Genomic DNA, 26197 nt, shown 5'->3' on the forward strand with positions numbered 1-26197 from the left:
TTGTTGTTATTGGTACTCGAGCTGCGCATGCGCGCGATGGACATATCCAGTGCTAAAGCACCGCCTCTGGCGGTCAGTAGGGACGAAATAGAACCTTGCTTCCCTCACTTGCGTCGTTTCCCTGCGACTAGTCCCTCCCACCAGGGAAGCATGGAGGGACGCAAGGAAACCACGAGAAGCAGGAAAATAAGTTTTAAGAGCAATGGGACGTCCTTTCCTCCGGAGCGTCACGTGAAGCGACGTCCGTTTGTGATGACACTGCACAGCTGATCGTCTGACAGCAGCTCTGTCCCCGTTATTTCCACACACACCCCCGCCTCTGTTAGTACACATTTACTGACACAAACATTTGTATCATCTGTTGCAGACCCCAATAAATAAAATAAAATAAGAACTCATTCTCAAAAAAGATAAACGCCATTCTTAAAATGTATAAACGAACAATAGTTTGATTGCACAATAGAGTGCACAATAGAAATAAAATAATTGAGAGAAGAAAAAGAGATATATTATCTATCAAAACCCAGTTAGATTAACATTCATTGGATTGCACAATTTGTTTGTTTGTTTGGATATGTAGCACATTAACATTTTAATAGCACTTAATGACTGACTGAATGGAAATGACAATAAATGAAAATGTAAAACGAAAAAAGCGATCATGAAAATGTTTCCAACAAATGAATAAAATCATTTTTGACCACTTTGTTGTTCAGATATATCACATATTTGTAACTAAATGATACATGAATTGAAACAAAACACAGAAACTGAAGAGTGACTCTCGTGAGTTTCATTTATTTTCTTCACTCCGCTGGGGTACTGCTCTCATCTCAAGAAGCATGAGATCAGTGCATGCACTGCATCGTCCAATCAGTGAGTGATACACAGTAAGGGGGCGGGGCGAGTATCTGAGGATTTAATCGGAGGATGGACTGGTGGTTCCTCCATTATCGCTCCTCGATCCTCGGTCCTCCGGCAGAAATAAGAGCCATGGGACGGTACTCAAGATGGCGCAGACAAATCAATTCCGGTGAGACAGAGGACCGAGGAGCGAGGAAATGAAAATAGTCTACCTGAGACAGGGCCCTCGACTCCTCCGTCTGCATTTCAGCTATTGGGACGTCCTTCAAAATGGCGTGTCTTGATCGATTTCCGGGTCAAGTCCTGGAGGAGGGGAGGGGTATTGGTAGTGATGGCAAAATTAAGCTTTGAATAAAGCATCGAACCACTTGGACAATTGTGTCGGAAATAGGTTCATTTCCCGAAGCTTCAGTTACAGCGACCTCTCCTGGCGAAGTGCAAGGCTGCAGTGGGTTTAACGTATCTTTGCCTTGAAAAATATTCGATGCACACACACACTAAGACTGAATATCATGTTCTATTTGCAATTAAAGATTGATAATTGTGTGTATTGGGTTATTGAGAAGAGACTAGAGAGTGCTGGACATTTTTTTGGGAGGAGAGGGCTCTTTATCAGTTATTAAAGTATTAAAGTTGAAAAGCAATGATTAAAATACATCCATTCCGGGCTTTGAACCAGCTGTGCGGAGGACATCGGCGCATTCGGGCACCCGGCTCTATCCACTGGGCTATCTATTCCTTGAAATATTGAACTGTTTTTATATTACTGATAATTGTCTTTTTGTTCCTGAGCCAGAACGACCTGTCTTTCTTACTGGCTTGCTCTATAATGATACTACAATTCAAATGCAATACCAACAACAACTCAACAGCAACAACGCAAACTATGACAACAACCGACACATTGCGCACTGTTTAGAGCGGTCATAAAGTGTTTAAAACTGTTTCAACCTGTCACCTGTCAGAATCGAGACGAGGCAGTGCATTGAATCGCGTGAATGGACCGCGAACCAGTCAAGTGATTCATTCAGGAAATGAAGCAGTTGCTGCTTCGGATGTCATATGTCACGTGATTTGAAGCAAGCTTCGAAGCACTGCTTCTATGGAATAGGAAGTCCAGGGTTGAAGCTCCGTTCGAAGCTTCAGTGTCAAACTGCCATCACTAGGTATTGGGATGAGGCTAAGGAAACCACGAGAAGCAGGGAAATGAGTTTTAAGAGCAATGGGACGTCCTTTCCTCCAGAGCGTCACGTGAAGCGACGTCCGTTTGTGATGACGCTGATCGTCTGACAGCAGCTCTGTCCCCGTTATTTCCACACACCCCCACCTCTGTTAGTACACATTTACTGACACAAACATTTGTATCATCTGTTGTAGACCCAAATAAATAAAATAAAATAAGAACTAATTCTCAAAAAAGATAAACGCCATTCTTAAAATGTATAAACGAACAATAGTTGGATTAATATTGATTAGAGTGCACAATAGAAATAAAATAATTGAGAGAAGAAAAAGAGATATGTTATCAATCAAAACAGTTAGATTAACATTCATTGGATTGCACACTTTGTTTGTTTGGATATGTAGAAAATTAACATTTTAATAGCACTTAATGACTGACTGAATGAAAATGACAATAAATGAAAATGTGAAACGAAAAAAGCGATCATGAAAATGTTTCCAAAAAATGAATAAAATGATTTTTGACCACTTTGTTGTTCAGATATATCACATATTTGTAACTGAATGATACATTAATTAAAACAAAACACGGTATAAACTGAGGAGTGACTCCCGTGAGGTTCATGTATTTTCTTCACTCCGCTGGGAAACTGCTCTCATGTCAAGAAGCATCAGATCAGTGCATGCACTGCATCGTCCAATCAGTGAGCGATACACAGTAAGGGGGCGGGGCGAGTGTCTGAGGATTTAATCGAAGGATGGTCTGGTGGTTCGTCGATTATAGCTCCTCCATTATCACTTCTCGCTCCTCCAGCAAAAATAAGGCCATTGGGACGCTACTCAAGATGGCGCAGACAAATCAATTTCCGAGACCGAGGAAATGAAAAATAAGAGAAGTGAGAAAGGGCCCGGGGCTCAGGCTGTCTCACGTGCTGTTTACGCAAACCTCTCTCTCCTTGACGTAAGTGTTTAGCAGGATTTACTAACTCCCCCTCGATTCTATTGGCTCTAAAGTTTCAAAAAAGGTGTCAACCCCCAATATCGACCAATAGAGTGGCGAAGTCACGCCCATCTACTTCCAGTCCATGGGACCTTATTTCGGCAAAATTATGCATTGAAGTCAATGAAGAGAGAAAACTTATCTTTCCATCCCGTTTGAATTGTGCCATGAATTACACATATGATGTTTGTCAATCTTAAAAAATCATTTCCATGTAAAAAAAGTCACAGTTTGTCGTAAAACTGTTGAAATATAAGACTATGAAAAATACGCAACTAGAAAGACTACAAATCCCAGAGTCGCGTAAGTGATGTCATAACTGTTTTCCTCCATGAGATAGCTAAGATCAGAGCTCAGCGCTGGCAAAGATAAGATAACTTCAACAAGATGCCTGTGTGCTTAGTACCAGGTTGTTATCATACCAGCAATGGGTCTTGCTCGTTCTTTCGCTTCCCGTCTGATGAAAGGACCAGGAGTGGCTGGATCAAGTTAGCTACCTAGCTAGTAGCTAGCACGTTAGTTAGTATTACAGCCTTGTCATTTGTATTAGCCTTAACATGAAGTAACATTAAGTAACCTAGCATGTTAAACAGTAAGAGTAGTAGTCATATTTCATGAACCCTTTGAAGAGTACTGTCACACCGGTGTGATCATTCTATAATACACAATTTAAGCCCGGGGGAGTAATGCTAACGCTACATTAGCATCTGAGATATTTTCTTCTTCACGCTATCTGCACAAATGGTTGACATTAAACATTAAAAATACCAGGCAGTTCAGAGAGAATCAAAGAAAGGCAGGCAGCTTTGCATGACATTCTTCTGGACGTGTTTCATTGTGGTGATAGTGAGGGTAGTCAATCCTTTTGTTGACAAGACAGTAGTGACGGCCATCTTGGTGACGTGTGTTGTTCTGCTACACCGGAGATGTAGTTCATTCAGCGTTTCACACAAACAAATGTGTTACTTCACAGTTTTACAACACATTTTTATTTTTTTGACTTGCAAAATTATCTTTTAAATTGACAAACATCATATGTGTAATTCGTGGCACAATTCAAGCTGGATCGAAAGATAATCTTTCTCACATAATTTTTCCGAAATAAGGTCCCATGGAGGTCCACCGGATCGCCACTCTATTTTGTTCCAGAGATAGGATCCTGCGTAGTATAAATGAAGACAGCAGCGGCAGCTTTACGCACATGGCCAACACACTCTCACTCCCTAAGCGTCCAATAGCGACGTTTGGTCAGTGTCCGTGGCGTCCAATTGTGACGCTCCTAGGCTCCTTCAGCGTCATAAAGGGACGCAAATAGCTTTCAACTGATTGCAATGTATTCCCATCTGCGTCGGGATTTGACGCTCATGGAAGCACGGCATTCGTTTATGCCGGCTGCCCTTAAAGGCAATGTGAGCATCCATTCCCATTGGATAACGGAGAATTTTACACCCGGAAGTAAGTACTCCTCTTACTGTCGATTGATTTTACAGTGATATCTGCACTACTCATCGACTAAAAAACACCAGATTATCCTTGTTAATTACACAACATTGATTGGTTTAAATTGTGTACAATGCTTTTGTATTTTTCCCCTTCGATTCGGAGAAACAAATATGTTTTCTGAGTAAAGGATGGCAGAAGACACTACACTACCCAGAATCCCCAGCAATCGTTTGGCCTACACCATGTGCTCTGTTTGACAAACCCCGTTTTTTTCACCATTCATTCCGATGGCTGGCATCTATGTCACGTGATCTTCAAATTTCTCCTTGCAGAAAAAGAAAACATGGCCGAAATTCGTTTTATTCTCGGTAGAAAATGCCTATTTTAAAGTTAGTTTGGCCATTAAAATGCGTTTTGATGTCATTTGATGCGAGAAATATGAGTTGTTATTTCAGATTATGTGTGCAGTGGATGTACATGATCTTTAGTTTGCTAGTTATTACGAAGATTACTTCAGGAAATCGCGACGTTTTCATTGTTACCAAGGTGGTTGCTAGGGACGCTGCTATCGATATTATTTCTGTTATGTTGTGTAACTGTTTAATGGTGTTATCTTTATTGCTACCCCCTTCTCCGTCAATGTATAGTGTTGGTCCACAGCCTAAACATATTAGTTTAACAAAATCCGCATCTAAAGATAGCCTACGTTATTTCCCCCCTGTGCAATTCCAGTCTCACATCTCAGAGCACATCGTCATTAAAAAATACCGGAAACAGACCAAAATAATAATAATACCTTATTCCGAGTGTGCTTGCTTTTCTCTTTGAAAGTCATCACATAACGGCATTGTAATACACGGTTCGGCTGCATTACATATTACATATCTGCCGTAGTTCTGTATTTATAGAGCCCTGATGAGAAGACAAACATGAGGAACTGAAAACGTGACGTGGATCATAAATATATCAGCCATTAAACAACATCTTACATTTCTTTTCACACAATACGTCTCCTTGCAGTATCAACACTAATTCGGCTCACTTTTATATTTGATCCAATTGGTAGATTGGCTGTATTTACACCATAAAGGTGCACAGCTGATATAAAGGGACACCTGGTGGTTAAAACATGTTATTGAATTTCAATATTTTTATTATTAGATATTAATACGATCCCTATAAAGTATATTCATTACTCGTTGTTCTCTACTAATTGTTAATTAAAGACTGTATGTAATGACTATTTTGCACATCCCGTTCAAGATTTCAAGATTTTCTAAGGTTTATTGACATATCATATAGGCCTACACAACTGTGGTGTAGTTCTGCACTGAATGAAAAACTTTGGTTGCAGGTTCCTCAATAGTGCATTACAAGACATCTATCAATATTTGTGCATACCTCCAGCAATGTTAACTATGTTGAAGCACTTATTTTGACTGATATTATACATAATGTATTCTACTCTTATAAGATGTATGTAGATATTTCATCTCCGGCCTTGTCAGGTATTGAACAATCAATAAATAAAGAACACAGAATTGTTGAATATAAAACACAGAATGTATGTGATTATACTAAATGATTTTCAAATAAACACAACTGCATATTTAACTGTTACACATGCTGATGTAACGCAAATGTTCCAACTTGGGATCAATAAAGTATATCTTATCTTAAGCTGATCGATGGCTACTGCCATATTTTCAAAATGTGCCTCTGAACCTTGACAAGTGCATGTTTCAGGCTTATCAATTAATGTAATGTAATGTTATCACAGGGGTCACACACATAAGACCAGCTGTTAAATAAAGCTCTTCTGACCTTAGCTGGCATGTGGGTATATATATTAATACTGCCCATAATGGGCACAAGCAATTTTCACCCATTTATTAATTATATGTTTTAAATGTGAGTGTTTCCTGTCCCCTAAACCTCCAGGGATGTACACAGTTTAATACTGGCAACTTCTTATTATGAGAAATACGAAAACGTATTTTAAAACTATAACTCCCAGTAGAGACGTGCCATAGAGAACATGTTGCGAAACAGAATAGCCAGCATGTGTAGTTCTGGGGACGGGGTGGGGGAGGGGGGACGCGGTGGACCCGTTCAAATCCAGTTTTGCACAGTCTGCCGTGGTTCCATCCCATTTCAAGTGCTGTTCGAGTATCGGCTTAACCCTCGGAGCACACTCTCCAATCACAGAACTTGAGGACTATCACGGGTTTGTCAAGAGCACATGGTGTAGTCCAAACGATAGCTGGGGATTCTGGGTAGTGTAGTGTCTTCTGCCATCCTTTACTCCTGGGAATGGACGCTCACATTACCTTTAAGGGCAGCCGACATAAACGAATGCCGTGCTTCCATGAGCGTCAAATCCCGACGCAGATGGGAATACATTGCAATCAGTTGAAAGCTATTTGCGTCCCTTTATGACGCTGAAGGAGCCTAGGAGCGTCACAATTGGACGCCACGGACACTGACCAAACGTCGCTATTGGACGCTTAGGGAGTGAGAGTGTGTTGACATGGTGCAGCAGAGGACAGACACAACCGCACCAGCACAGCAGCAACGCACACAGAGAGAACACAGCGACGAACACAGTAAACACAGCCAGAGAACAGAGACAACAGCAGGCAACAGAACATCATATTAAAAGGACAAGGATTTATTTGCTTTTAGGACTTATTCGAGCAAATAATGGCACCCAGAAAGAGGCTGAAGAGAGCTTGAAGACGCCGTGGAAATGGTGTTCGCTGACTCTCCATCAGAAGATGAGGATCTATGTCGGCCACAATCAGACCCTGATTATGAACTTCAGGAAAGGTATGTACTCTCTCTGTTTGTATCTATTAGTTGTGTATTTGGTGTAATCTATAGTAATTCCACACTCGCAAAATACAAAATGGACGCCGCTTTGTTGTTGTAGCGTTATCGTTCCGTGAGAAACGAAAACAATGGGAACATCGTGTTTGTGAACACTATAAATAGATTAATTGTATTTCGTGACTATAAAGCTTTTGTGTATATATCAATCCTGTCTATATATATATATTAGGGCTGTCAAACGATTAAAAATTTTAATCAGATTAATCACAGCTTAAAAATGAATTAATCATGATTAATCACCATTCGAACTATGTCCAAAATAGGCCATTTATTTATGTATATTGTTGTGGGAATGGAAAGATAAATGAAAGAAGGCGGATATATCAATTTAACATACAGTATCTATTTTATTTATTTATTATAACATTTTTTTCTGCATGTCAAAATGAAAGACAACCCACACACCTATCACTCATCAAACCGTGGGGTCTTAATTCATTACGTGTTGATTTCTATCAACGGGGGAGTACTTCAGGAAAGTCGACAGAGAGGGGGGGCTAGTGGAGTACTTCGTGACCACAGAATGTGAACGTTGTGATCAGCTGTTTTAGCGCAGTTCTCCAGTGAAGGGGGGAGTCTCCCTCCGCAGCCGGTTGGCGTAGTTTTGGCACAGTTCCGTTGTACAGACCGACGTTAACACCAGCCCTGTCTGTGCACACGGAGACCGACTCTGTCGTCCGGTGATCTAACCGCCTTCTGGAAAAGCTTCACAAGTACGTCGGTACGCAAATGCGCTCTGTGACACAAGTGACGGTGCGTAATGCTTTGTGACACAAGTGACGGTACGCATTTCAGATTACGCACATAACCTGCGTACCAGTTATGTGCACCCCTGTACCAGAGCCATATTATTACTATTATATGGCTCTGCCCTGTACTACTGCAAAAGTATTCTCCGTCGGGACTTCCTGCAACAACACCACGCCGTTATCAAAGATGTTCTATTGAGAAGACGATCACTACGTGACAAAAGTTTTCAAAACCGTGGGTACTGAAATCAATCTTACTAACTGCTGTCTGTGCAATTTACTCCGCGCGAGTTGGCAGACTTTATTTTGCTTACTTTAACATAATTTTTCATGGTGGGGCTAAGCCATTTCTTGGTATGGGTGTAGCCTACCCCAGCCATACCCTGGCGCTGCCACTGGTGGCACGTATGGGGCGGACCATTCTGCACATGCGTTAAATGCGTTAAATATTTTAACGCAATTAATTCAAAAAAGTAATTACCGCCGTTAACGCGATAATTTTGACAGCACTAATATATATATATATATATATATATATATATATGTATGTGTGTATACTGTTATTTCACACGCTAAATGGATGCTCTTTTGTAGTTCTACAGACAGTGTGCTGTGAAAAACGAAAACAATGGGAAGTTCTATTTTGTATAAGGCTTCGCCCTCTAAGGCTATCGCTATTGGGTAAACCCCACTGCACGTGTGCAGCACTGACAGACTTATTCCACGCCCACCTACGACGTGGGCCCCACCTCCGGGCTCACTTCCGTATAAATAGGAAGTAGGCCCTACAATCCGCTCCTACTTTTCTTCAGCACTCCGTTGCAGAAGCATTGACAGGCAAAAACGGTTCTTTTGAGAGCTAACTCTGAAAAACAAAGATTCCTCCTAAAAAGCTTTGTTTTTCTAACATGGAGACTGGACAGGAAAGTCAAGGCTGTGTCAGGGATTGCCTCGTGTGCGGGTCGGGCTATATCATGAGCTTTGAAATAGAGCATGCGAACGCTGCTCTCATTCCCGGGGTAGCATGCTCGCATTGTGCCCGTCTCCCGCTGGCCCTCAGACAGCAGAGAGCGGACGCTCTCGCTGCTGCAGCTGCCGAGGACGATTGGCACGTCCGGGAGGAGTACTCCGGGGACAAAGCCATTGATTTTCTGGATCAGAGTGGAGGGCACGAGTCGGACGACTACGTCCCCTCCATACAGGGATCAACGGGTGATTCCCCCATTATCTCTCCCCTCCGGACGGAGGAGACAGATAGGGAAACCGGTGTAGGTCCGGGGTATGATCCCTATCTCTGCCAACACGGCATTGCCGTCGATTGGCGGGATTCTCCTGGAACTGCCAGAGATCATATCCAAGGCGGCCGCCTGGAGAAATCTCCCCGTTCCCCTAGCTCAGGAGAGCTCGCCGCCGGATGATATGTCCAGGGTGTTCTCCCGGGTACACAGGGTCAGGAGGGACCCGGTCTGGCCACGCTTCCCGGCCATAAGGAAGTACCAGGAGGGGGCGGCAGCGGACCCTGGAGCCATGAGGTCTCCGATAGGGACATACGTGCCTCTCACGAGAGTGGAGGGACTCACGGATGTGGGTTTCCCGACCGTGCCTCCGCTAGAGCCGAACCTCACGGCATTCTTTGGGGCTAGGCAGGCCAGCTCGGTTTCCGGACGGCAACCCATGCTGGCTGCCACCAAAGACAGGTTTGTCGCCAAACAGACGGACCGGATGCACCAGTGTGCTTTCCAGGCGTCAGCGGCGGCAAATAACATAGCGTTGCTGACAAACTCCATGGTGGAAATGTCGGAGCAGTCTAAAACTATGTCCTCAGGGGAGGCTGAGGAGATAGGCAAGGCGGCCAGTACTGCACTCACCCTGTGCGCAGCAGTCGCAGTCTCGCAGGCGCGGATTGCGGCATAGGCGACACAGGTCCACCGGTATCACTGGCTACAGCAGGGGAATATACCGGAGGGTGCAGGAAAAGATCTTCTGGAGGCTCCAATTAGTCCGGACGGACTATTTGGAACACAGTTCCATGCCATGGTGGAAGGTATGAAGTCTGCTTTAGAGCAAGCAGACGACATAAGGCGTCATGCTAGCTGGCTACAGGACAAACGTCCGCAGTGACAGCAGCGTCAGCAACGACAGCATCCGCAGCCCCCGCTACAGTCTCAACGGGGGCAGAGCAGGCAGCGGCGAGAGCAGCAACGGCGTCAGCACCGCCCTTCGGCAGCGGCAGGGGCTCCGTCCCAGGTCTCCGCTCCTCCGCCGCAGAGACAGGATCTGCAGGCGGCGAGTCGGAGGGGAAGGAAGAACCCCCGCTCCTGGTCTGCTCCTCAGAGAGAACCTCCGAGGAAGCAGAACAGAAGATGACTCTTTGGGGGGGTTATGTGGGAAGAGAGATTGGTCAATAAAAATGATTCAAATCTCAACAGTGTGTCTGTAGCATCTGTGTCTCACGTATCCCCCACACTAGTCAGGCCGGTTGCTATTAATCTATTGATTAAAAAGCAGCGGGACTTGTTGCATAATCCATCTGCTGTTAACCGGTCGGTTAATAGACAGTGGGACTCGCTGGTGGAGCCAGCTGTTTCTAATCGAACGGTTAGCAAACAGCTAGGCTCGCTGTATAAGCCTGCGGTATTTAACCAGTCGGTTATAAGACAGCAGGGCTTGACATTTAAATCGGCCGCTTCTATCCTTACGGGTAACAAGCAGCGCGATTTTTCCTCTGTCTCAGTTGTGCCTACACACAGTCGTATTAAGCCAAGCACGGCTGTTACGCAGGAGGTGAAAAACACTGCACACACCTCCACAAGTTAGAGCATAAAACCGCCTCAGGGTCCTGTTTATGAGCCTTCTCATAAACAGAGACAGGATGAGAGTCGGGGTGTGATGCAGCGTGTGGAGACCCCTTCACAGCCCTTTAGGGTGGGGCCCCCCTTGGGTTGCGTCACGAGCAACGGCGGCAAGGGCTCTGGCATGGCTAGTCACCATGACTACCACAGCACAACAAAAACAGGTACGCCCGCTCTCAGAGCGATGCTCAGAGTGGAGCATCCATTATGTTTAATGGACGGATGGATGAGCAGGCTGATCAGCAGAGGGTACTCTCTGCAATTTGCAGTTCAATGGGATTCAGGAAACACTTCTGTCATCCCAAGAACAGTGCCTGGCGCTCCAGACGGAGCTGCAGGAACTCCTGGTAAAAAGTGCGATTTCCAGGGTTCCTCAGGGGGAAGAAAATCGGGGGTTTTACTCCCGTTATTTTCTTATCCCGAAAAAGGCCGGGGGGATGAGACCCATCCTAGATCTGTCAGCATTCAACAGAGTGATACGGAAAAGACCGTTTCACATGCTGACAATCAAACAGGGAATGGAGTGTGTTCACCAGGGAGATTGGTGCACCTCTATAGACCTGAAGGATGCTTACTTCCATATAACCATCATCCCAAAACACAGGAAATTCCTGCGTTTTTCATTCCAGGGAATATCGTACCAGTTCAATCGACTGCCGTTCGGATATTCCCTGGTTCCACGCACTTTTTCAAAGTGTGTGGAGACGGCGCTGGAGCCGCTACGCAGAGGAGGGATGAGAGTGTTATTTTATCTGGACGACCTGCTGTTGCTGGCTCGCTCCAGAGAGGAAGCTGCTTTACAGACGGTACAGCTCGTATCTCACCTGTCAAGCCTGGGTTTCATAATCAATTGGGAAAAGAGCTGTCCTCTTCCATCCCAGATCATCATGTATTTGGGGATGGAATTCAACTCAGCCCGCATGAGAGCACGACTCTCACAGCGGAGAGTGGAGAATCTGACAGCTCTCCTCAGGCGCGTCACACCCGGCAGGGTGGTGACAGCCCTTTCCGTGATGCAGCTGTTGGGCATGATGTCAGCTGGCCACGTGGTGATCCCCCTGGGTCTCCTTTACATGAGGAGACTTCAGAGGTGGTTCATTCGCCTGCGCATCGACCCCGTGCGTCAGAGGAGACGCATGGTGTGCGTTCCTCCATCCGTAGGGTTAGATCTGACCTACTGGAAAAATCCCCACATCCTGTCGGTGGGGGTTCCCCTCGGCAGGGTGACGTCACACACCTCGGTGTTTACAGACGCATCGCTCTCAGGGTGGGGAGGAACATGCATGTCGCAGGCAGTGGGGGGGACAGTGGCCGCCGCACATGTCCCTTCATATAAATGCGCTGGAATTACTCGCCGTATGGAGAGTAATTCAGCACTTTGCCCCGTTGCTGTGGAATCATCATGTGATAATTCGGACAGACAACAAAACGGCGGCAGCCTACATAAATCGTCAGGGAGGTGTACGATCAGCGCAGCTGCTGGAGACAGCCAGACGGCTGCAAACATTGAAACATTAAAGCGCATAGCACCAGAGGAATATCAACTTCTACGGCATTGTTCGGAGGAATGACAGTGGAAGACATTTGCACTGCTGCATCTTGGTCTTCACCCTGTTCGTTTATTCGTTTTTATTTGAGGAATGTCTCCCATTCCTCTCTGACACACTCAGTACTGAATAGTCTGCCAGATTGAGGAATATCGGGGTTTTTCCAAATTGCAGGCCTCTCTCCTGCCTGTCGGCATGTAGAACGCGGCCGTTGCTCCCCTCTCTTGATCGTTTTTAACAAGTAAGACTTAAAAAAACTCTACTTTTTAAACGACAGGTAGCCCGAGTAAGCCTACCTTCGTTCCTTGATGGGGAAATATTAATTATTTTTTTTAATGCTATATTCCCTGCGAACGTGATGCTCCATTTACGCACGGCGAAATGGACATGGGTTATTAACTGAGTAGGTGTGTTTTGTGCTTCTGGTAACGGACGGAACCAGTGGGGCGTAGACTACATCCTGCTTCGCCCTTAACCCAATAGCGATAGCCTTAGAGGGCGAAGCCTTATACGAAATAGACCTAGGGTTACGTATTGTAACCCAGCTTCTATGAGTATAGGCGCAGCCCTCTAAGGTTCGGGCCCCACTGGTGCTGCGAATAGCTGAAGAAAAGCTGTGGGAGCGGATTGTAGGGCCTACTTCCTATTTATACGGAAGTGAGCCCGGAGGTGGGGCCCACGTCGTAGGTGGGCGTGGAATAAGTCTGTCAGTGCTGCACACGTGCAGTGGGGTTTACCCAATAGCGATAGCCTTAGAGGGCTGCGCCTATACTCATAGAAGCTGGGTTACAATACGTAACCCTAGATCATGTTGGTGAACACCTATCAATAGATTAATTGTATTTCGTGACTATAACACGGCAGTATATAAATAAAGCTGTATTGTGTATATATCAACCCTGTCTATATATATATATATATATATATATATATAGTGTATAGTGTTATTTCACACACGCTAAATGGAGGAATTTTTTCTGATGTGAGTTACATTTTTGAAAGATTAAGCCAGTGAAGTAATCGATTTTGTTTTCACAGTGGTGAAGACGAGTATCAAATGGCTTCTGGATCACAGCCATCAACATGTGCCTCATCCGAGCTACGACGTGCATCAGATCAGCATACAGTTGTCCTTTTTTTTCTGGACATTGCAGTGGTGAACGGCTTCCTTCTCCATAAGATGAGGGATGACCCCGGCAGGACGAAGCCACACACCCAAAAGTCCTTCAGGGAGCAGCTTTGTGCAGACTTGAGGGGTGAAGTCCCTGCAGCACCACCACCACTCACCCCATCATCACTCGTAGGCATGCCCGAGTATTATGGGAAAGATGCCACCGTGCTCAGGATGTACTGCAGGAGGTGCTCTGATGCTGGCAACAAAACGGTGAAGACACCTATCTACTGCACTAAGTGCCTGGTCCCTCTGTGCCTCAATTCAAAGAACTGTTTCAAGGTGTGGCACACCTCTGACTAAAAACATTCAGGTTGTGTACATTTTTTCTTTTTTGCCCTGGGACGGAGCCCCTGCCGCTGCCGAAGGGCGGTGCTGACGCCGTTGCTGCTCTCGCCGCTGCCTGCTCTGCCCCCGTTGAGACTGTAGCGGGGGCTGCGGATGCTGTCGTTGCTGACGCTGCTGTCACTGCGGACGTTTGTCCTGTAGCCAGCTAGCATGACGCCTTATGTCGTCTGCTTGCTCTAAAGCAGACTTCATACCTTCCACCATGGCATGGAACTGTGTTCCAAATAGTCCGTCCGGACTAATTGGAGCCTCCAGAAGATCTTTTCCTGCACCCTCCGGTATATTCCCCTGCTGTAGCCAGTGATACCGGTGGACCTGTGTCGCCTATGCCGCAATCCGCGCCTGCGAGACTGCGACTGCTGCGCACAGGGTGAGTGCAGTACTGGCCGCCTTGCCTATCTCCTCAGCCTCCCCTGAGGACATAGTTTTAGACTGCTCCGACATTTCCACCATGGAGTTTGTCAGCAACGCTATGTTATTTGCCGCCGCTGACGCCTGGAAAGCACACTGGTGCATCCGGTCCGTCTGTTTGGCGACAAACCTGTCTTTGGTGGCAGCCAGCATGGGTTGCCGTCCGGAAACCGAGCTGGCCTGCCTAGCCCCAAAGAATGCCGTGAGGTTCGGCTCTAGCGGAGGCACGGTCGGGAAACCCACATCCGTGAGTCCCTCCACTCTCGTGAGAGGCACGTATGTCCCTATCGGAGACCTCATGGCTCCAGGGTCCGCTGCCGCCCCCTCCTGGTACTTCCTTATGGCCGGGAAGCGTGGCCAGACCGGGTCCCTCCTGACCCTGTGTACCCGGGAGAACACCCTGGACATATCATCCGGCGGCGAGCTCTCCTGAGCTAGGGGAACGGGGAGATTTCTCCAGGCGGCCGCCTTGGATATGATCTCTGGCAGTTCCAGGAGAATCCCGCCAATCGACGGCAATGCCGTGTTGGCAGAGATAGGGATCATACCCCGGACCTACACCGGTTTCCCTATCTGTCTCCTCCGTCCGGAGGGGAGAGATAATGGGGGAATCACCCGTTGATCCCTGTATGGAGGGGACGTAGTCGTCCGACTCGTGCCCTCCACTCTGATCCAGAAAATCAATGGCTTTGTCCCCGGAGTACTCCTCCCGGACGTGCCAATCGTCCTCGGCAGCTGCAGCAGCGAGAGCGTCCGCTCTCTGCTGTCTGAGGGCCAGCGGGAGACGGGCACAATGCGAGCATGCTACCCCGGGAATGAGAGCAGCGTTCGCATGCTCTATTTCAAAGCTCATGATATAGCCCGACCCGCACACGAGGCAATCCCTGACACAGCCTTGACTTTCCTGTCCAGTCTCCATGTTAGAAAAACAAAGCTTTTTAGGAGGAATCTTTGTTTTTCAGAGTTAGCTCTCAAAAGAACCGTTTTTGCCTGTCAATGCTTCTGCAACGGAGTGCTGAAGAAAAGTAGGAGCGGATTGTAGGGCCTACTTCCTATTTATACGGAAGTGAGCCCGGAGGTGGGGCCCACGTCGTAGGTGGGCGTGGAATAAGTCTGTCAGTGCTGCACACGTGCAGTGGGGTTTACCCAATAGCGATAGCCTTAGAGGGCTGCGCCTATACTCATAGAAGCTGGGTTACAATACGTAACCCTAGATCATGTTGGTGAACACCTATCAATAGATTAATTGTATTTCGTGACTATAACACGGCAGTATATAAATAAAGCTGTATTGTGTATATATCAACCCTGTCTATATATATATATATATATATATATATAGTGTATAGTGTTATTTCACACACGCTAAATGGAGGAATTTTTTCTGATGTGAGTTACATTTTTGAAAGATTAAGCCAGTGAAGTAATCGATTTTGTTTTCACAGTGGTGAAGACGAGTATCAAATGGCTTCTGGATCACAGCCATCAACATGTGCCTCATCCGAGCTACGACGTGCATCAGATCAGCATACAGTTGTCCTTTTTTTTCTGGACATTGCAGTGGTGAACGGCTTCCTTCTCCATAAGATGAGGGATGACCCCGGCAGGACGAAGCCACACACCCAAAAGTCCTTCAGGGAGCAGCTTTGTGCAGACTTGAGGGGTGAAGTCCCTGCAGCACCACCACCACTCACCCCATCATCACTCGTAGGCATGCCCGAGTATTATGGGAAAGATGCCACCGTGCTCAGGATGTACTGCAGGAGGTGCTCTGATGCTGGCAACAAAACGGTGAAGACACCTATCTACTGCACTAAGTGCCTGGTCCCTCTGTGCCTCAATTCAAAGAACTGTTTCAAGGTGTGGCACACCTCTGACTAAAAACATTCAGGTTGTGTACATTTTTTCTTTTTTGCCGTACATTTTTATTTTTTGCCAGTGTTGAAAAAATGCTTGTGTTATTATACTTGTGTGTTGTTTTTTAAATAAATCTACTCGTGTTGGAGACAAATTTATCCTATGTTTCTTAATTTTTATTGTGCAAGTAAACCTTCCTAGAAGTGTTAGTCGGGTGATAAACATGTAAGGACTGTGGCAAAGTCCACACACACATTTACATTTAAAAACTTTTTTTTATATATAAAAAACACTTGCATTTGGATGGAATAATTACCTATAGTGATAATACAATTATTTTTACAGTATGGTACCTGAAAAAGGTCAAATGGCACTGATGGTATCCAAATGTGCCCTAAGGTCAGTCCGCCTGGATGTTTTTTGATAAATCTGTCTAAAAAGGTCAAATTTCACTTGTTTTGCCTCAATCTTGATACAGGGTACTTATATGTTATACTTTGGATTCCTAAAGCTTTTAGTCTACCATCCCATCATTCAAGGGTGGTTTTCACTATAAGTAACTATAAGTTTTTGTTTTTTTTAGGCGGAGGTAAGAATTTCCCTTTTTTTACTATGTTCCATCTGAATTTACTCTGACACAGAAACATCTATATTAATTCTGACACTTCTACATCCAACTCACAGATGTAACCTTGCTTTGATAAAATAAAAATTATTCATATAACCCATTTAGAAGTTAAGTTATAGTAATTTGTTTTGGGCATAGCATTTTCGAGCCTGAAACCTGAAAAACAGGCTCTATACAGCCTATACCATTATCTCCTAAATCTCACTAATAGTAATGAGCATATCATTTGTTGATCTGCACAATCAAATACAATACATTTAGACCTTGGAAAGTTTAACCATTTTTAGGCTGCTACCAGTAACTGCACCACTTGCTAAAATAACTGTTGAAAATGGTCAAGACAGAGATTTAGTAAGACAAGGTTGCAATGCTAACACAGCTAGCCTTAGTGCTCATAACCACTACATTATTACAGTATAGGAAATATGTGCTGTTTATGCATGAAACCTAGACCTTAAATCTCACTCTATATTGACAACATGTTTTGTTCTGTACCCAGATGTTTATCCTCCAACAGGGCTCATTGCCCAGAGAATAAACGTGTACAGAGGAATGGGAAGCTACAAGCCGGCTGCAGGCCAGACAGAGGAAGCAGAGGGAGGGGCCCAAGTAAGCAATGTTGCTGCTGTTTTATTCCCCTACAAATTTGATATTAATAAAGATCAGCTTAGATTTGATTTCCCCTTAGCAATGAAATGTTTCTGTCTGAATGTCAAGTACTGAGACCTTTATGGTTGTCTTAGCCAATGCAGTTTGAATGAACTGGAATCTAAAATATTAAGATTTTGCTGAATGTTAATGAAAATGTCTGCCAAAGCAACATCTTACTTTAATGTGACCTTAAAGAATTACAGTTTTGTATTAGAAAATGTGATGTATTACGTAAAACATTGTCAAATCAACATATGGACTATAACTATTGTGTGCTATTTATTTTTAAATCAACACTTGTGTTTATTTATGACACCCTTTGAATGTTAAGTTACTAATTTTGGAGAATGATCGCTATGCAACGTCTCTTTGGATATATTAACATAAAGGGAATTATAATGAGAAAGTATCACAGCTCCTTGGAAGCGTTGGTATTTAAACCCCACAGAGCAAGTCTACATATGCTGAATACAAACAGACACGCCAAAATAAACACAATTACCAGCCAACGCAGAGTTACAATACATCTCTAGAACAGAACAGAACAAGCAATAAAGACTTAAAATAGAAAAATGAGAAGAGTCTTAGGATAATTACTGCCCCAACTACGTACATGCTGTTCCGTGAAAATTGCTCAACAATTAAAAATGAACAACAACAAAATTGTTCCTCTGTAAGGAAAAATCCACTGTTACTGATCCGCTGAGGCAGTGGCTTCATTAGTGCAGAGAGGGAGGTCAGCTACATCGCCTGCTGGCTTAGTGTCAGTTTCATTCTTTTATCCTCTAAACAAAGGCACGCATGGCCCTGGTGACCAAGGCCAGCATTTATCACATTTATCAGTTGAAAACAGCAATCTGGATTTGAGTTGATCCTTTTAGGGAATTATTGAAAGGATGGCACGGTGGTCCTGGTGGAGCACCCCTACTGTCAGCAGGTCTAATGAGTTCCTCCCCCATATCTTTCCTCTGTCTGTGTTATGATGAGGGAGATGCACTGAAACAAAACACTTTTTTATCTGACTTTATTTCACAATGTTTGATATGTGCAGGTCACATCATGTCAAAAAGTTTAAAAACACTACTGGCCAAGAACATTTGTCAAAATTAGTCATTTTATTAAAGTTTGATAAATGGTAGGAGGCTGGTTCCTTTAGTAAAAACATATTTTTCCCGGTTTGTGCTCCGCATGAACAATGTAACTTTTGTGATTCATTGTTGTAGTCCTTCTATGTCTTTTTAAGTATACTTAAGGTTATTTTAAGCTACCAGTGATATACTGTATGTTTCATCCCTGTACAAACATGGTTCATTCCCACGGACAACCACATGTTTATTTTAAGGTTTGAGTTTAGTGCAAATTAAAATGCTGTATAGATATCAAAAATAATGGATTTCCCTTCAGACTCCAGGCAATCACAAATGGGGAAAGCTTTGTCATAAGAGATGGTATTATAGTATTTCCAATTGCCTACAAACAGAAGCCTGTACACCACTTCAAAGCATGTTGTGTATTGCACACGGGGTATGTCTCTTCAGATACATTCAACTAGAAAACCTCTTCTCACCCACACATAAAGCCCACAGCTGAATATACGTAAGCTCTGTTAGTCGTAGGAATAGAATGTGGGAATTGTTGTAAATATCAAACACAAGCATCTCAATTACCTAATCATCGATGCACCAGCTGTTGTTGTAATTAAAACATGTAGGATACTCTGACACGTTCTGTTTCCTTCAGTCCTCAGTGTTGGATTTTGGCAAAATAATCATCTACACCAGTAATCTGCGCATCATCAGAGCGCCTCCGAGGAAGCCTGAAGTGTCACGGCACCACACAGGGCCTCCTTTGGACTTGGAGGGATACCCAAAGGCCATAGAGAGGGGGAGCAGGAGGAGGGCTAAAGCTCTGTGTGCAGCGGGGGGTGAGGAGAAGGAGGAGAAACCGATCAGTGACACAGAGACCAAGGTAATGATGCATGGCCAAATTATTCTCAGTGGTGTGGTTCCTATCACCCTGCTTCTGTTTCTTGCTATTATCAGTCTCATCATGTCCCCCCCCTCTCTCTATATCAGCATATGTCTTCAACCCTCCTGTCTTCACTTTGTCTTTCGAGAGTGTAACTGCAGAATCATCTGCAGCCATATTGTTGTAATTTGTAAACAGAGGGGTGTTTATTTTCATCTCCTCTGTATTTCCTTGTAACCGCCATCTTATTTGTACCCCTTCTCTTTCCCTGTTGCCCCCCTCCTGCTGCAACAACCCCCCCTCCCATTGTCCTAGTGTTATCTGTCAACTGTGAACACATACTGATGAGTCCACAGTTTTACTCTGCCCTTGCAGCATTTGCCTGCCACTTGCCAGCCCACAAGGATACCCAGCTCGCTATTATCTCCCCCCTCTCACCTCCTCGGCTGATTACTGTTCTCTTCCCCTCACTACCTCCATTCTTTTCTCCCCTCACTCGTTATTGTATCATCTTCTTGTGTTTTTCTGCCTCTGAAAAAACGAAGTTTGTTCTAATTTTTTTCTTTCATTATTTGGCAATCTCACTCCTCTCTGCTAGATTTTTTTTTTATCATCTTTGCTTTTGTTACCCACACGCAAGGTATTCATATTTTGATATCTTTGTTTCTTTATTTCTAACAAAGATGTAGAGTTATACATTCTCTCTTTCATTTTGCATGTTGTTTCATCATTAAACTTAAATTGATGTAGGGTTAGAGGTATTATAAATGTCAAAACGTCAACTTTCGCTAATGGAAAAAGCTTATGTGCATAAAGTAGAGTTTTGGATCCATTTTAGCCCCATAACCTGTTCATTTATTGCAGGTTGGTACCAAGATAACTTGTAATCTGACTCAAAGTGTAACAAGCACACTTAACAAACAGACTATCCAGACTGAATTACATCTGGCTTACTTTCAGCCACTTTTACTATTTGAGATTTAAAACATTGGTACAGAAAATCCTATTAACAATTCATTCATAGAGCATCTTTTGCTGAAGCACTCTAGCATTGTATGCTCTCTCTTCAAGAGGTGAATGCCATTCTGTTTGAAACACTTTTCACAGTCCTAGTTGTTCAAAATGTTCACTGAAATCAGTTTTACTACTGATTTAAGACATTGAGTATTGTTTACAAAGACTTAAATCTTGTGTAAGTATCCTGCCTTCCTGTAATTGATAATCTACAGGCAGCTGCACGGTCTTGCAAATTTCGTTGTAAGGACCAGCTGGCTGTGTAAATGACCGGCTGGTCAAACATCATTCCGCAACACAGCTACTTACCAATGGTGTTTAATTATAAATAATATTGGAACCATTGGACCATTGGTTGTCGTAAAGGTTGTTTTGTGTCAGCCAGCAGGCCGGCCAGTTGAGCTCCGATGCAAGTTAAGCAGCTCTGTAACAGTTGCAGTGTAAAATGAAGTAAATATATTTAATACAAAACTGGCTTATTGTAGATTATGTATGAATTTCACACTTCATCTAAATGGAATGAAAGGATCCTCTGTCAATCTGCTTGTTGGAGTTTTGATTTTTGCACTAGTTTTGATACATTATATTCAGAAATTGCAAATGTTTTTAATTAGGTTGAAAAACTGTCCTTCCAACCTTGGTGGTCAGTTCAATCTCTTTCCAAATGTCGCTTGTTTTCTCACCTGTTCCAACCTTTTCCTCAATTTTTTGTTACCCTTTGAATAACCTTACAGATGCTCTCTTTCTCCTCTTCCTCACCCCACTAATGTGTTTCTTCTGTCTCCAGGTGGCGGGCAGTTGCCAGCATTGTGGCGGTTCGGGCTGCACTCCCTGCTCTCTGTGTCATGGCAGCAAGCTGTCCATGCTGGCGAACCGCTTCAATGAGTCCATCAGTGATCTGCGTTGCCAAGCCTGCTACCCCCATGGTCTGGAGAAGTGCCAGTCCTGCTCCAGCAAATAGCACTGTTTGGCTGATACTCATGTCTGGCATAGAGAGAATGAGTTAGTCAGTGAATGAGTGTGTAGCTGTGAGCAAGTGTATACGGGATGTGCTATGGGTTTTGTCACAATTTTCTCCGTGGCAATATTTCGCTAATCCAAAGTGTTCTTGGTGGGGTGTTTCGGAGCACTATAGGAAATAAAAGCCATCATTGGAAGGGGAATTATGAATTGTGCAGCGGGCACAAAATCATAAAATACAATTACTGTGTGCAGTGAACATGGGTTGTGATAAGACAAATACATTATCACTTTTTTGTTTTTACATTATTTTGCATCTGCGCCCCTTCTTCCTGATAAAACTGTGTCCTACGTCAGTGTTATCAGTTTACTTAAAAGAATTCAAAGATTTCGCTTTTTATTTATTCTACTGGGAAGGCTGTCCTGTTGCTATCTCCACTCTCTATTCACCAGAGAGAATAAAACCTTTTATGTCCAAATATGATGTAGCTGGAGAAAAAATACTGTGCGATAAAGACTTTAAGATGAAGAAAGAGAATAAGAACTACAGGCAGAATGAGGGATGAGCATAAATCAAAAGATGCATTTAAAGCAAATTCGAACAATGATTAAAGTTGAATGCAACATGCACTCCTGCTTTGAAAGGTTGATAAGTTGGTGAGTATATAAATTACACACTTTTCATAGCATTTAAAGACTTTGGGTGGAGCACACTTTGAGAAGAGATGAGATGGAGATACAACTTTAAGGAGAACAGTTAAATAAATGACAATGTCACTGTTTTTTACTATTATTAAAAATCCCATTCTCAGGTTATTGCCTGTATAATTTGATCGAAAGATGTATCCACCGTTTTGATATATGAATAAAATAAAACACCTTATTCATTTTCAATTATTCTTCTTTTATTGTGTCTATAAATCGCATTTTTGAAAGTTGTGCTCTATTTAATTTGTATTGGGTTACTAACACAGGATATTCTCATAGCATAACTCCAAAATGTCCAACATGATGTTGATGATTCAATGTGGCAAATGCAGTCTATAAAGATATTGTTGGTCATACATGTGACCTTATCTTTATTTGCAGTCAATGATTCATTATCTTTCCTCTCCACTGAGCCTCAGATCAGTCAGTCAGCGTCACCATTTTATCCAACATGTTTGATTTATTTGACTTTAATCTTTGTAATCTACGTGCACCCTGTAGTCAGAGCAGCATCGTAACTCTAACAGTGAGGTCTGTTACTCAACAGTGTGAAAGTCATTCCCTAAATGTTTGATGTATTTTCACGGGGGGTTAGGAATGTTTGTTTGTGTGTTCTCAGCTTGAAAAGGAAATGAAAGTTACTAAAACAAATGCAGCACACTGCCTAATTCCTAGTCATTACATCTTAGTCATTATAACTCCAATCAACCACATTGTGGATTTGTGACATTTTGGGAGGATTAACAGAGAAGGGAAAATGGAGTGCTCACCTTCATGCAATAATGCATTTCAAATAGATGCATTTGCATATTCCAGGATTACATTAACCCATTACAAACTAACACATTTTGAGCATGAGGTTGAAATGTTAGATAAGGATGTTAACCTCATCTTTTTTTGCATCTGAGTTCTTTTCATATTGGTGGGATACCAGCTTTCAAAACAATAATGTATAAGCCTTCGTAATATGCCTACCTGCTCCATAATCAGATATAAACTTGCCCCAGGATATTTTGCAGTGGCTGCTATGGCATTTCTCCCCACTATCCTTATGCCACAGGCAGAGATGATCAATCAAAATCAGTGTAAGCAGTTGAATGCACTGACCACATCCACGAAGGTGTCGGTGGCCCGAAGTCACACCAGAACAAGCACCCCGGACCATTACAGCCCACTATCCCCGTCCCTATACCTATCTTTGTGCTGGCATTTCCATTATTTTGTCCTATTATGTTGGATAGCCTCACACTCAGTTAAAGAGCAGACTGTATGGCTTATCAGCAACCTGGCCAAAAGCCCTATCAGCAATCAAACTCCTGCTATTTCGGGAATGAGAGGAGGAACCTGAATCTCCAGGCTCCCTCTTTTTCATTTCTCCCTCTCTCTCGCTCTCTCTCAGACTGGTCTGCTAAAAATGTCTTGCCCATGCTGTTAATAGTGAGCATTTCAGTTCCTATTCCACAAGGGAACCAAAGTGAGGAAAATTGGGTAACAGAACTGTTTTTGGCCTCCACTAAGGAAGCAGGTAAATACACACTATGCCCTTTACTCTAAACAAGTATAAAGAGGGTTTGTAAAGCACTGACAATTTAAAAGAATATAAATACAAAACTGCTTGAACATGAAGATCAGATACTTAAAATAGATGTTCTACGGCGGCACATCTACTAAAGGCTGTGGGAAAAAATGAATTCAGTATTATACCATAATCATTTTTTCCATCATGGCAGTGTTTCAAAACTATATAAGAACCAACATAATATGCAAGTGCAAGGTGTTTATAGGCAATAAATCATGCTGATGACAACTAACAAAAAAAACAGAAAAACGAGCAAAACTATTTGTTTGTGTTGTTTAGCACACACTTAGCTTGTGCAAGATTGAATGATAACGAGTGGCACATTTGGGTTAGTATGCCAACGAATGAAAACTACAGCTAAAATTAAATTAATAATGAAGAGAACAACATCCTCACTGAGATAGTTGTGAGGAAATATAATATATAGTTTATATGAAGGGTTTTTCAAATAATACACTTTTTAATACTCAATACTTTAATACTTCTTTCTTCTCTTTTTCTAACCAGTGTTTGGATATTTCGCTCCTTGTACTTGTTTTGTATTTGTCAATTTTTTGTATACAACACCTGGAAAATGTGCTTTGAAAAACAATTCAATACATTTAACTTCACTAAATAAATTACAATGCTTTATTAATTGGCTAATCATTAACTTGTGTTTACCATTTTACTCTGGTAGGACACACACATGCCCCAAGCCTTTATCTACTGTTCTTGTGATATATTATGGAACATACAATTTTCATTTATGTGCGATCTCCATTAGCACTAATAGCCGGTTTAATCAAAGCAACTAGCAAACAATGGTTTATGAATATAGAGGGAAGGACTTTCCTCTGCTGACAGCATCATATTTTATGATGCTTTATAGATATATATGTGATCTCTTATAGTCCATTTGTAATATATGACACAGGAAGCAGACTGGGAACAGACCGGTACATTAATCATAAACTCTCATACAGGAATATTTTGCAGTGTGGGGAAGTGAGGCACATTTAATCTGCAACCGCGTCTGTTTAACTATCTTCCTCTCCATCACATTCCTTTTGTTTCTCAACACAGATCATTATAATGGATGAATCTCTCTTGGGTAAATCCCCAGCAACCCACCTTATTGTGCTTATAACTCACCATTAATCAGAGCGTGGTGTGATTGATTGATTGATTGATTGATTGATTGATTGATTGATTGATTGATTGATTAATCAGAGCGTGGTGTACATTCTGCTCTACAGACCTTTCACCCTGCAAATAGAGCGAACCACAGGAAGACCTAAACATAATCATTTCACTGGTTGCCAACAGTCCTCAGACACATTATGGCCATTCCCTTGAGTTGGAGCAGCAGGGTGGTGTTGTGATAACAGACACTGCCCTTCTGTGGAGGGATTTAAGCCTCTATCACAGCTATGCAGAAGCATTGTTTGGGAGAAAAGGCCCTTAATAGCTCATCCTGACCTCTGACTTCTATATTGGAGGAGTGGGTGTAACAACAAGTGTCATTAATGTCTTAATGTCATTAAGAAACAATGCAATAAGGGAGTCAAAGGTTATGAAATAAATGTGTTTATTGAGGTCAGTTTTTGAGAATTTTGTTTCCTATCTTAATGATGAGTAACCATGAATGAAGGTTTGTTAATTGTCCTGTCCCTCATCAACACATTTATTCAGACACATTAACTTTTAACTTGAGCTGATAACTTTATCCAAGAAATAAACATAAAGAAGATAATGTTGATGATAACCCAAAGTCCTGGACACAGAAAGCACTTCCGTGATGTAAGAGGACACATTCGTTTTTGTATTCATGTCCTCTTCCTCTGGGGTTGATTGCACTTGATGCATTATGGATGCTGGGGCCAGGCTTTGTTTTAGCAAATGAGATTATAGCGCTACTATCACATATCCCTGTGTTTGTATTACATTGACACTTTGACATCATGTATCCTGATGTAATGTAATCTATGTCTTAGATAACACCTTCCTTGACACTCACTGAGCTCATTTTCATGGTTGGAAGTAACAACTTTATATCAGTCAGTGTTTTTTAATGTCTTATTGTACTGGAGAATACAGTTAACATTAAAATCATACCAGCTGCCATGGTGAGCCGAGTGCTATCTTATTAAATATATCTGGAACTCAAACACTAGATTGAAAGAGTAAGAACAGCCAATAGGTTCAATTTCTACATGAGCCTTCAGCCTATACTTTGAGTAAAAAAATAAATATAGTAAAAGAAAATCCTGATAAAGCAGATTGAAAAAATTACAACAATGAAATTAAGTATTAGACCTATTATTGTCGTACTGTAGCCTATTGATATTATGGTTCGCCTTTTTTAACCTTGGCATAGTTTAAAAAGAAAAA

General features: G+C 42.9%; 1 protein-coding gene across 1 annotated transcript in view; it reads left to right on the forward strand.

The window, feature by feature from the left end:
• LOC117459032 (glutaredoxin domain-containing cysteine-rich protein 2) overlaps positions 1–21806 on the forward strand; it is a 51236-nt gene extending 29430 nt beyond the window's left edge. The window contains exons 4-6 of the mRNA XM_034099864.1: positions 17444–17553; positions 19336–19563; positions 21365–21806. Coding sequence (XP_033955755.1) covers positions 17444–17553; positions 19336–19563; positions 21365–21538 — 512 coding nt within the window. The 3' untranslated portion in view covers positions 21539–21806. The remainder of the gene's footprint in view (positions 1–17443; positions 17554–19335; positions 19564–21364) is intronic.
• Positions 21807–26197: the final 4391 nt, after the last annotated feature.

Source organism: Pseudochaenichthys georgianus, chromosome 14 (assembly GCF_902827115.2).
Source record: "Pseudochaenichthys georgianus chromosome 14, fPseGeo1.2, whole genome shotgun sequence".
NCBI lineage: Eukaryota > Metazoa > Chordata > Actinopteri > Perciformes > Channichthyidae > Pseudochaenichthys > Pseudochaenichthys georgianus.